General features: G+C 39.4%; 1 protein-coding gene and 1 long non-coding RNA gene across 2 annotated transcripts in view; one reads left to right on the top strand and one right to left on the bottom strand.

The window, feature by feature from the left end:
- Positions 1 to 3,701: 3,701 nt before the first annotated feature.
- Positions 3,702 to 10,608, top strand: LOC106611300 (uncharacterized). Its single transcript, XR_001330089.3, has 3 exons — positions 3,702 to 3,868; positions 6,465 to 6,538; positions 7,309 to 10,608. It is a non-coding gene; the product is annotated as an uncharacterized LOC106611300 (long non-coding RNA).
- Positions 10,609 to 11,336: 728 nt separating this feature from the next.
- Positions 11,337 to 12,921, bottom strand: part of oip5 (opa interacting protein 5) — a 12,808-nt gene continuing 11,223 nt past the window's right edge. The window contains exons 3-5 of the mRNA XM_014211344.3: positions 12,458 to 12,580; positions 12,225 to 12,306; positions 11,337 to 11,969 (exon numbers count right to left, since the gene is read on the bottom strand). Coding sequence (XP_014066819.1) covers positions 11,871 to 11,969; positions 12,225 to 12,306; positions 12,458 to 12,580 — 304 coding nt within the window. The 3' untranslated portion in view covers positions 11,337 to 11,870. The remainder of the gene's footprint in view (positions 11,970 to 12,224; positions 12,307 to 12,457; positions 12,581 to 12,921) is intronic.

Below are 12,921 nucleotides of genomic sequence, written 5' to 3' on the forward strand. Positions count from 1 at the left end.
TAGATGACTGCTGGAGTCAGAGCAGCTTTCCCATTTTTGACAACCGATGCCGCTCCGGTGGGAGAAATCAATAGGCCAATATCCACCATTGTTGTGATTGGCTGTGATAAGTAACACTGGTGAAATACTCCTATTAGCGCCAGCTATATTATGAACGTTTTCTGAAATTATTAAAATCCTGTGTAGCACTTTTTATAACATGATAGATGGCAGGAGTTTTAGGTTCACCAGATCCTGAGAGAGATTTATTTTTCATCAATTAGTTATATTAATCAATGTGACCAATCAAGCATAACTCAAATGTATGATTTTATTTATATATATATATATAATATATGTATAATATATGTATATATAATATATATATATATATATATATATATATATATATATATATATATATGTATGTATGTATGTATGTATGTATGTATGTATGTATGTATATATATGTGTATATATATGTATATATATATATATATATATATGTATGTATATATATGTATATATATGTATGTGTATATATATATATATATATATGTATGTATATATATGTATATATATGTATGTGTATATATATATGTATGTATATATATGTATATATATGTATGTGTATATATATATATATGTATGTATATATATATATGTATGTATATATATATATGTGTATATATATATATATGTATGTATATATATATATGTGTGTATATATATATGTGTGTGTATATATATATATGTGTATATATATATATGTGTATATATATATGTATATGTATATATATATATATATATATATATATATATATATATATATATATATATATATATGTATATATATATATTGTGTGTGTGTTTATCCTGTGAAATGTTAGGACAATTGTAAAAAAAAATATTTGATGGAAATAAAAGAGGTGCCATGCTTGCTCAAAGTTAACTTTTTTTTTTTTTTTGTCTCGTTTCAAATCAAATTTTATTTTATTGGTCACATACACTTGGACAACCTAATAATATTTATCCATGTACGCTGTTAGTCTTTTTAGTTTAAGTTGCGCCAAGCGAGGTCTGGGATGTCCAAGACGAGCTATATAGATTGTCAGCTTGTAGTCCTAAAACCCAGAATTAAGTTACCTCAGGTTCGTTCAGCCATCCCTATAGGGAAAATGAATGGGGAAAGAATAGGTTTTCTGGAATTAATGCCTGAAAATAAAGTGAGAGGTTAACACAGGCTTAGGAGATCTTTTAAGTTATTATTTTTTTCTGAGATGGTAGCAGTCAGTTAACATGACATTTATGAAGGCTTTGTTTTTATTACATTTTTCAAAATTCACAAAGTGACGTTAGCTGATAAAGATTATCATAGGCTGAAAACATCTGATGCGTTCTGTGTTTACCACAGATCTTATTGTCGGTGTTTATACAACAAACAAAAAAACGCAATTTATTTTCCACGTAGGCTTTGTCCAACAAGCCATGGCGGAGTTAATGCCTACAAAAAGACGGCATTACGTCACAAAAATATAAACACAGCATGTAAAGTGTTGGTCCCATGTTTCATGAGCTAAAAAAAAATGTGAGATCCCAGAAATGTTTCATACCACAAAAAGCTTATTTCTCTCATTCTGTGTACAAATCTGTTTACATCCCTGTTAGTATTTCTCCTTTTGTCAAGATAATCCATCCACCTGACAGGTGTTGCATATTAAATAGCATGATCATTACACAGATGCACCTTGTGCTGGGGGCAATAAAAGCCCACTTTAAAATGTGCAGTTTTGTCACACAACACAATGTCAAAAAAAATTTACATTTACATTTTTAGTCATTTAGCAGATAATCTTATCCAGAGCGACTTACAGTAGTAAATGCATACATTTCATTTCATACATTTTTTTTTTTTTTCCTGGGCTGGCCCCCCGTGGGAATCGAACCGACAACCCTGTCGTTGCAAACACCATGCTCTACCAACTGAGCTACAGGGAAGGATGTCTCAGGTTTTGAGGGAGTGTGCAATTGGCATGCTGACCTCAGGAATGTCCACCAGATAATTGAATGTTCATTTCTCTACCATAAGCTGCCTCCAACGTTGTTTTAGAGAATTTGGCAGTACGTCCAACAAGCCTCACAACCTCAGACCGTGTGTAACCACGCCAGCCCAGGACCTCCACATCCAGCTTCTTCACTTGCAGGATCGTCTGAGACCAGCCACCCAGACAACTGATGAAACTGTGGGTTTGCGCAACCAAAGAATTTCTGCATAAACTCTCAGGGAAGCTCATCTGTGTGCTCGTCGTCCTCACCAGGGTCTTGACGTGACTGCAGTTCGGTGTGGTAACTGACTACAGTGGGCAAATGCTCACCTTCGATGGCAACTGGCACACCTGGTTTCAACTGTACCGGGCAGATGGCTGACAGCGTGTGTGGGCGAGCGGTTTGCTGATGATGTGAACAGAGTGCCCCATGGTAGCGGTGGGGTTATGGTATGGGGCAGGCATAAACTACGGACAACGAACACAATTGCATTTTATCGATGTCAATTTGAATGCACAGAGATACCATGACAAGATCTTGAGGCCCATTGTCGTGCCATTCATCTGCCGCCATCACTTCATGTTTCAGCATGATAATGCACAACCCCATGTCACAAGGATCTGTACACAATTCATGGAAGCTAAAAATGTCCCAGTTCTTCCATGGCCTGCATACTCACCAGACATGTCACCCATTGAGCATGTTTGGGATGCTCTGGATTGACGTGTATGACTGAGTGTTCCAGTTCCCGCCAATATCCAGAAACTTCACACAGCCATTGAAGAGGAGTGGGACAACATTCCACTGGCCACAATCAACAGCCTGATCAACTCTATGTGAAGGAGATGTGCCGCGCTGCATGAGGCAAACGATGGTCACACCAGATACTGACTGGTTTTCTGATCCACGGCCCTACCTTTTTTTTTTTTTTAAGGTATCTGTGACCAACAAGATGCAGATCTGTATTCCCAGTCATGTGAAATCCATAGATTTGGGCCTAATGAATTAATTTCAAATGACTAATTTCCTTATATGAACTGTAACTTAGTAAAATCTTAAATTGTTGCGTTTATATTTTTATTCCGTGTATTTCTCCTTTTTTACTGTATTTTTAATAGGAGGAAAACGGAGGGGCGCGATTTAGGATTTGAGTGTCGATTTTCTGGGCATCTTCGTAGAAAGCTATGCCAGAGATATTAGAGCAAGGATGAGATTGGAGGAGATTGTTAACGATCTATTTCACTTGCGTTGTGCAATGTAGACATGTTTCCCATGCCAATAAAGCCCTATGAATTGAATTCATATAGGAATTCCATTGGGCAATGAATGACGGCCACCCAGCAGACTGTCGACCAATCGCGTTCACGTTATCCCGCTGTTGTTAAATATATCGTCACTCAAATCCCTTCTCAAAGTCAAGGTATTAAATCGAGAAAGGTGCCTATTTTCCTCGAAAGCACGTAATATCACCAATCCAGAGCTATACAGTATTACAAGTTAATTATCACACATCTTGGAAAATATTTTTTGTAATGTTGTAGTTCTTGTTGACGAAATTTCTACTAATCTTGTTGGTTTTTTTTAAAGCTTTGAAGAGTCCTTGAAGGACTCATTGTCCCAGAATGCACCGCGCGGCCCCATTGGGCAACGTTACACAAATCCCCAGTGGAGTTTCCCATCTACTCCAAATTATCTCTAAAAACAAAATGGCGTAGAGCGGTGGAGACCGTGGTGTTAGCGACAACAAAAAAACAACATCCACGGGACCCGTACAAACGACCGATGGACAACACCCGGGACATTAGCGTTTACTGATGATTTGTGGCGGCTTGGATGTCTTTCGGTGAGTACTTTTAATGAGTAATATAGTATTTAAACGTAGCTATTAGGTGGTTGTATGACCAGTGTTTTTCGAGATGGGCACTCAGTCCTTTGTTTAACTGTTAACGTTACTTGTATAGCCACGGCATAGCTTAGCAGCGAACTAAACTCTACTCAATTGTGAAGGAAGTTTCTGATTAACTTCACCAGACGATTTTGTGCAATTTATCTCCGACTACATCGATTCGTCCAAGGTCAATACTTAAAAAAATGTAAATTGCCGTATGAACCGGCGACCTTGTACCTATGTTTGACCTCTGTAGTTTGCGTGCCTTACTTTGTTGGCTGAAATCCTTATTTCTTTCCCCCCAATAAACGTTAATATAATACCATTTCACCACCACCGACTGACAGAGGCGCATAAAGATGGCAGAATGAATATGACGTCGTTGTTTTAGGGCCATCCACTGACTCTAAACTATGGTGTGTGTGACATTTTTCAAAGTGCAAATGAATCAGCACAATTTACACTGATCAAAAATCCAAACTCAACAATTATTATTTATTTTTTTTACTAAGTTTCAGTTCATATATTTGGATATCAGTCAATTGAAATTAATTAATTCATTAGGCCCTAATCTATGGATTTCACATGACTGGGAATACAGATATGCATCTTGTTGGACACAGATACCTTAAAGGTAGGGGTGTAGATCAGAAAACAAGTCAGTATCTGGTGTGACCACCATTTGCCTCGTGCAGTGTGACACATCTCCTTCTCATAGAGTTGATCAGGCTGTTGATTGTGGCCAGTGGAATGTTGTCCCACTCCTCTTAATTGGCTGTGCGAAGTTTCTGGATATTGGCGGGAACTGGAACACTCAGTCATACACGTCGATCCAGAGCATCCCAAACATGCTCAACGGGTGACATGTCTGGTGAATATGCAGGCCATGGAAGAACTGGGACATTTTTAGATTCCAGGAATTGTGTACAGATCCTTGCGATATGGTTCAGTGCATTATCATGCTGAAACATGGAGGGATGGCGGCGGATGAAAGGCACGACAATGGGCCTCAGGATCTCGTCATGGTATCTATGCATTCAAATTGACATCGATAAAATGTAATTGTGTTCGTTGTTTGTAGCTTAGGCCTGCCCCATACCATAACCCCACCTCCACCATGGGGCACTCTGTTCACAACGTTGACATCAGCAAACCTCTCGCCCATATGACTCCATACACGCTGTCTGCCATCTGCCCGGGACAGTTGAAACCGGGATTCATCCAGCGTGCCAGTGTTCATCAGAGGTGAGCATTTACCCACTGAAGTCGGTTACAACGCTGAACTGCAGTCAGGTTAATACCCTAGTGAGGACAATAATCACACAGAGACTGTTTCTGCAGACATTCTTCGCTTGTACAAACCCACAGTTTCATCAGCTGTCCGTGTGGCTAGTCTCAGACCATCCCGCAGGTGAAGAAGCGGGATGTGGAGGTCCTGAGCTGGCGTGGTTACACGTGGTCTGCGGTTGTGAGGCCGGTTAGACGTACTGCCAAATTCTCTTCAACAACATTTGTGGCAGCTTATGGTAGAGAAATGAACATTACATTCTCTGGCAACAGCTCTGGTGGACATTCCTGTAGTCAGCATGCCAATTGCACCCACCCTCAACTTGAGACATGATCATTAAAACAGGTGCACCTTATGCTGAGGACAATAAAAGGCCACTCTAAAATGTGCAGTTTTGTGACAAAAATGCACATTTTAGTGGCCTTTTATTGTCCCCAGCACAAGGTGCACCTGTGTAATGATCGTGCAGTTTTAAACAGCTTCTTGATATGCCACACCTGTCAGGTGGATGGATTATCTTGGCGAAGGAGAAATGCTCACTAACAGGGATGTAAAATAAATGTGTTCTTATGTAACATTTCTGGGACCTTTTTTATTTCAGCTCATGAACCACTTTACATGTTGCTTTTTATATATTTTTTCTTCAGTATACTTTTTCAAATTGCCAGCGTCCTTAAAGCTAGAATTGGGATCATGTATGCTCTGCGAATGACCGTACAAAAAAATAGTAGAGGAGAGCCATGTACAAAATGAGGAATTTGTGGTAAGTGCCTGACGGCAGCCATCTTTGACCTCCACATTTTTAGAGCAACAGCTTTGAGCAAACAGTCGGTGGTTGTATTTGATTAACATGTATTGAAAAGGTATGGATATCTGCAAACGAAGGCATGCAACTACAGAGGACAAACAAAGGTACGAGGTGGGCGTTTTTTCACAATTATTGACCTTGGGCGAATCGATTTTAGTCAGAGCTAAATTCCACAAAAAACTGGTCTCGGTGCCACTCCGTTGGTGAAGTCCATCAAACTACCTTCACCGTGGAGTTTAATTTGCTACTAGCTAGCAACTCAACATCTGTAGCAATAATTATTGGTTTCCGTTGTATTCCTGCTTTACTACGGGCATGTCACGGGTTTCTACAAATGTTTTCCATAATAGATAATTTGGATGACATTTGGGAAAGGTTGTTTTGTGTAATTAAATAGCTAGCTAATTTCCTAGCTATATTTTTTTTAATTGGGTGTATTCTGTTTGTCCATCCAGTCTTTCTCTCCAGCTTCCAGACAAGATCTTCCCCTGACAGTGCAACATCTGAACATGTCCATAATTTGACAAAGGTCAGTCCTTTTAAGCCATCATAATGATATGTAGCTATCCGTCCTAATGATATGTAGCTATCCGTCCTAATGATATGTAGCTATCCGTCCTAATGATATGTAGCTATCCGTCCTAATGATATGTAGCTATCCGTCCTAATGATATGTAGCTAGCCGTCCTAATGATATGTAGCTAGCCGTCCTAATGATATGTAGCTAGCCGTCCTAATGATATGTAGCTAGCCGTCCTAATGATATGTAGCTAGCCGTCCTAATGATATGTAGCTAGCCGTCCTAATGATATGTAGCTAGCCGTCCTAATGATATGTAGCTAGCCGTCCTAATGATATGTAGCTAGCCGTCCTAATGATATGTAGCTATCCGTCCTAATGATATGTAGCTATCCGTCCTAATGATATGTAGCTATCCGTCCTAATGATATGTAGCTATCCGTCCTAATGATATGTAGCTATCCGTCCTAATGATATGTAGCTAGCCGTCCTAATGATATGTAGCTAGCCGTCCTAATGATATGTAGCTAGCCGTCCTAATGATATGTAGCTAGCCGTCCTAATGATATGTAGCTAGCCGTCCTAATGATATGTAGCTAGCCGTCCTAATGATATGTAGCTAGCCGTCATAAACCATAATGATATGTAGCTAGCCGTCATAATGATATGTAGCTAGCCGTCATAATGATATGTAGCTAGCCGTCATAAACCATAATGATATGTAGCTAGCTTTGTGCTTTTTCAGTGCACTATTCTCACATTTGTCAAATCCCAAAACAGATGCAAACTAAATGAGTGCCAGACTGCCAGGTGTGGGGGAACTGTCCTGCGAACCACAGGTCTCCTGTGTGAGACAGGTCTGGATTTAGGGCATCATCACCCAAAAGTCAAGCTCCACAGCTGTTGAAACCAGAGCTGGATCAAAGTCTGTGTCAACATCAATGGATCAAGATATCAACCTCCTCCTCTCTTTAGTGAAGAGAGGACCGCTCTGGAAATGTGTGGGTTACAGGAGAGACTGGCTACCACCTCTGTCTGTCTCTTCACCCCTCACCTAGCTGTCTGTCTCTTCACCCCTCACCTAGCTGTCTGTCTCTTCACCCCTCACCTAGCTGTCTGTCTGTCTCTTCACCCCTCACCGTCTGTCTCCTCACCCCTCTCCTCACCTAGCTGTCTCTCCTCTCTCCTCTCCTCACCTAGCTGTCTCCTTTCCACCGCTCCTTATAGCCAATGATGATGATAACTGTAAGGTCAGGGACCGTATCCACAAAGTGTCTCTAAGTAGGGAGTGCTGATCTAGCATCAGTTTGAGTTTTAGATCAGAATGAATCAGATTGTATAGACGGATCCTAGATCAGATTGTATAGACTGATCCTAGATCAGCGTTCTTACTCTCCACCACTCCTTGTAGCCAATCCTGATGATATATTTGAAGTTTGATCCAATTTCTTTCATAACTAGGGGGTCAAACAGAAATTGTGTCGTCTTACTGCCCAATTTGACCTCTACTCTTCTGTTGTCTGAACCAAGGCAATTCACCATTTTATAATCAATGTATCTAGCTATAGATCTAGATGTACTGGGATCAGTGGTTTGTTGTTTTTCCTGAATGCCCTTATCCCCAACCTTTTACAAACGGAGTAAAACTTTTAGTAGACACTGTAGCAAAGATCTGGTATAGCTCCTGTAGTCTCAGACACTACAGCCACAGAGTAAAGTTTTGTCTAAGTATTATGCAATATTCTGAGACACTCATCTGGCTCTGTGAGATTTAGATTAGCAATCCACATGATAGTTGAAAGATGGAAATATCTCTCTACCTCATTGACATGTTTGGCACCATGACAAGTTGGTGTTTTTCTACATGATGGAAACGCTGTAGAGGCCAACAGCAGAACACTAGTGCCCGTCCTACAGAGCTAGGCTAATGAATATCATATGCCTTCCCTTAGACTTCACGTCATATAAAGTACGTACCATAAAACCTACTGTGCCAAAATTTACAGGACACAATTCATACTTCGTTCACCCCCCCCCCCCCATTTTTCCAGAATTATTTCAATAACCTTACCAACGGTGTATGAATGATACAAATCAGATCAGGGTAGATGTAGTTAGTTAGGGCCAATCACTATGTTTTGTGCCCTCATAATAACCTTTTTTTTTTTATTTGATTTGATTATGACCTGTTTTGGTTAAAACATTTGTGATCCACCTTCCTTCCGGGATCTGTGCAATATGTTATCTCATTACCTGTCTTGTTTATCTAATATGTATATTGTATGAACAAGTGAACAAGTTGTTTTGAAAACAACAAAATCACCAACGTCTTCCATTTTTAAGAAACATTGTAGTCTTCATATATATAGAGGGATTGTGGTGCCCAATATAACTAGCCATGCATGAAAAGTAGCTAGTGATGCTTGCTTACTAAGAGAATTCTAGAGAGAATGATTTCTAAAAACAGACAGAACACATTTGGCTACTAACTGGGAGATTGAATTGAAAATATCTATTCAGACTGAGAGAGAAAAAAAAATGGTATAACATCTATTTTCTAAACTGTGTTCTATAGAATGAACACTTAGGAATCAGACATGAAGCATTGACATCCAGTGGGTTAGTCATTGACCAATAAAATACCAATGTCTGAACTCTTCTATGGATGGACAGATTAAAAGGAATGTGTCACGAGAATTTTCAATCCGAATGATAACTAACAATTATTTAATATACCCGTAGAAGGATACCTCAGTCTGGAATGCAAACTTTTTTGTTCAGAATATATTTAGTAAAAAGCAAGCCATAACATGTATTTGATTAGACATTTTTAGAAGCAATAACAATTATGCATGATTTGTGTATTTTTTTAAAAATCTGTTTTTTAAAGGAATTTTTAGGATATTATTAGCTATAAATCAACATTTTGTTTAGAGGGAAGTGTATTAAATATACTCCTGCTTCAGAATACAGTATGTTCTAAGGAAGAACCAGCTGGACATAAAGTACCACACAGAAACAAAGGGAGGCAGGTAGCCTAGTGGTTAGAGCGTTGGACTAGTAACCGAAAGGTTGCTTGATCGAATCCCCGATCTGACAAGGTAAAATAAATCTGTCGTTCTGCCCCTGAACAAGGCAGTTAACCCACCGTTCCCCGGTAGGCCGTCATTGAAAATAAGAATTTGATCTTAACTGACTTGCCTAGTTAAATTTTAAAAAACGGAAACAAAAGGCTGCAGTTTGGTTTGACAAAAACAAGTGTGTATTCTTGGGGAAACTCTATTCAGGCTTGTGTCCTAAATAGGACTCTGCATTTTTTTGGGGGGGGCTCTGGTCAAAAGTAGTGCACTTTTATACGGAATAGGGTCCCATTTGGGAAGTAGCATCATTCATACAGTAGTGTTGATTTTAGGTGGCCTATTTTAATGCCTCTCGTTTTTCCATTCTGTTACATTGTTCCACCATTGTCCAGATCAAACTATCACATATATACATGTCTGTTATACATCTTTCCTAATAATTGAAAGCAATAGATGCCTCAAGGAGAACACTGTAAAGCATTTATTGCTACCATCCTCCTGTCTTGAATACTGTTTAAAAAAAAAAAAAAAAAAATATTTAATGTGGCAATGGTCTGGATCAGTACATTTAGAATGCACAAAAAGATTATGCATGATTAAGTAAAAGTAATTCATTTGTATTGCATGCAATAATACAACTTTTCATTTGTGTTGCTCAATAGAGCCATGATACTGAAATGTTTGCTATTAGTACGTTGACATGTCTTGAATAACAGGGATTGTTGTTGACATTACAGGGAACACAATGTAAACCACTTGTTCTGATCAAAATTACTTTTGATGTTACAATGTTGATCATAGCCTAAAATCCAGTCGGTGTGAAATGATAGCACAACCTGTGGAATAATGGCACAAAGACTGTATTGATCAACTCGTAACCAACAGAATGAGTGTACTGTGGTTTAACTATGCAGTCCAGAGGCCCTGGACATGCTGGAACCAGCCTCTGTCTTGTATCAACTGAAGAATCTGCAATAAAAAGCAACATGGTGCCAATGAACTCAGTTGCTGCCTCCTCCTTCATATCTTTTAATAGACTCATCATTCTGGCATCCAATTCCTGAACTCTGGACAGATTCAAAGGTAAAAGGAATGTGTCACGAGAATTTTCAATCCCAATGATAACAATTATTTAAGCTTTGACCAATCCCCAAGGTTTGTAAGACCCTGGGTTTAATAATAATTAGGCAAAGACTCAGTTTATGCAAAAGGTCCATATAGTTTATTCAGAGAACGTGCTGAAGTCCAAAAATGAGAAGACATGTCATTTTATAGCTCTCATCCCCACACAAACAGTAGGTGGGATGCATCTTTCCCCACAGTCCTCATTTATCACTACCAAGCTGGCAGTTCTATCCTCCCGAGATTAAAGGGACCTTGAGAGGACTCCCTTTCCTGTCGTAAGTTTCTTAGAGTTCTAACCAGGTCAGGTCATGAATAGTTTAATTGTCCTCTGTATTTTCTTAGTCACACACACAGTTCTTTCCCTTACTAGTCTCGACCAAACCTTATTGGACTTAAGTTTATCACTAATTATTCATGTTACAATCTAATAATTTCGTTTCAGGGTGGAATTCTTTAGTCATTTCCTTAAACATAAATTCCCTTATCAGAATGATATGCCCATCCTTAATCCCTGGGCAAGAGATGCCTACCGACACTTCAAGAGAGCGAACATTCATTTATTACAGTGCAAGGTTTTACAAAGATGCAACATGGTCATAGAAGTATGGAAATTAAGACATTTATTGGTTTACATAAGTTTTAATACCTGAACACACACACAGTGCAATGTCTCATCTATGTGGAACGTCACATTAGTAAACATTGATAAAGTACAGTGCCATTTAGCATAAACTATGAGGCAAACACATTGAACAGTAGAATACGAGGTAGCTACTTTTTAACATCTCAAGGAGGGAACTCCCATTTTCACTCTAAATTGTCAATTTTTGGTGGAACACCACACATAGGAATGCCCTCCATTTAGTCAAATTATTATGAACTTTTGTGGCAAGAGTGGCATGATGGCGCAAACAGACTGGCTCCCAGGCTACAAAAGGGCCCTTCAAAAACAGAACATGGAACTAGAGAATAAAGTGCAGTTGACGGAGGATTGTCAAACAGAACAGGCACTTCGTGTTCAATAGGCACAAAAACGGAAGAAAATACTTGTCCAATAAGAAAAACGCTAATTTTCTGTTTTAAAACATTTTGCTATAATGTGCCCTTATGAACACAACCCAGGTAGGATCAGCTTGACTACTGGACAGATGAGGTTGCTTCATTCGTGCGGGTGTCATCCATCACTGCTGACACATTGCTAAGGTGACTTTCCGTTTCCTGGATCAGTTGTTTCAGCTGGCAGGAAGAACAGACGAGACAGGGCCAGGGTTGGGGTCAATTCAGCCAGTGATTTGAATTTTCAGTTTATTTCCTGAATTGACAGTCTTCAATTCAAATTGACCCCAACCCTGAAGAACACCATTCAATGGAATGGCATCAGTTCAATGTAACATTCATGGCTAGAGACTAAACGTGGTTTGACTGCTATGGTGGAAATATCGTCAGATGAAGGGTGTTAACGTGCAGGGTAAAAAAAAGTTGTCTTCTTACCTCACTTACACGTTCTCCTAGTGGTGCTACACTAAAGTTGAGTGTAGAGGCTTTCACCATTTGGCCAGTGCTGAAAATATAACTAAAAGGGCAAGAAATAAACAAATCCATTCTGACAGCTATCCCCGACCACTTGAAATCGTGAGATAAAATCTGTGTATGACAGGTTAAACCAACAATGGCCAGCATCGGCAACTAAAAACAAAAGGTAACCGTGTAGGTTTACTACTTACCAATACATCTCGTCTTTCTTGAGGAGAAAGAGGTTGCGCAGAGCAGACAGGTGCTGTGGTGTTGAGTAGAGGATTACACCCATGAGGCAGAGACAGCCGGCGCATTGGAGAGTGTTGTACACACTATACATGGGGAGGACAGACACACTGAGTATACAAAACATTAAGAACATCTGCTCTTTCCATGACAGGACTGACCAGGTGAAAGCTATGATCCCTTATTGATGTCACTTGTTAAATCCACTTCAGTCATTGTAGATGAAGGGAAGGAGACGGGTTAAAGAAGGATTTTTAAGCATTGATACAATTGAGACATGGATTGTGTGTGTGTGCCATTCAGAAGGTGACGGGATATATTAGTAGGTGCCAGGCGCACCGGTTTGTGTCCAGAACTGCAATGCTGCTGGGTTTTTCACGCTCAACAGTTTCCTGTATCAAGAATGGTCCACCACCCAAAGGACATC

This window comes from Salmo salar, chromosome 09 (assembly GCF_965601325.2).
Source record: "Salmo salar chromosome 09, fSalSal1, whole genome shotgun sequence".
Taxonomy (NCBI): Eukaryota; Metazoa; Chordata; class Actinopteri; order Salmoniformes; family Salmonidae; genus Salmo; species Salmo salar.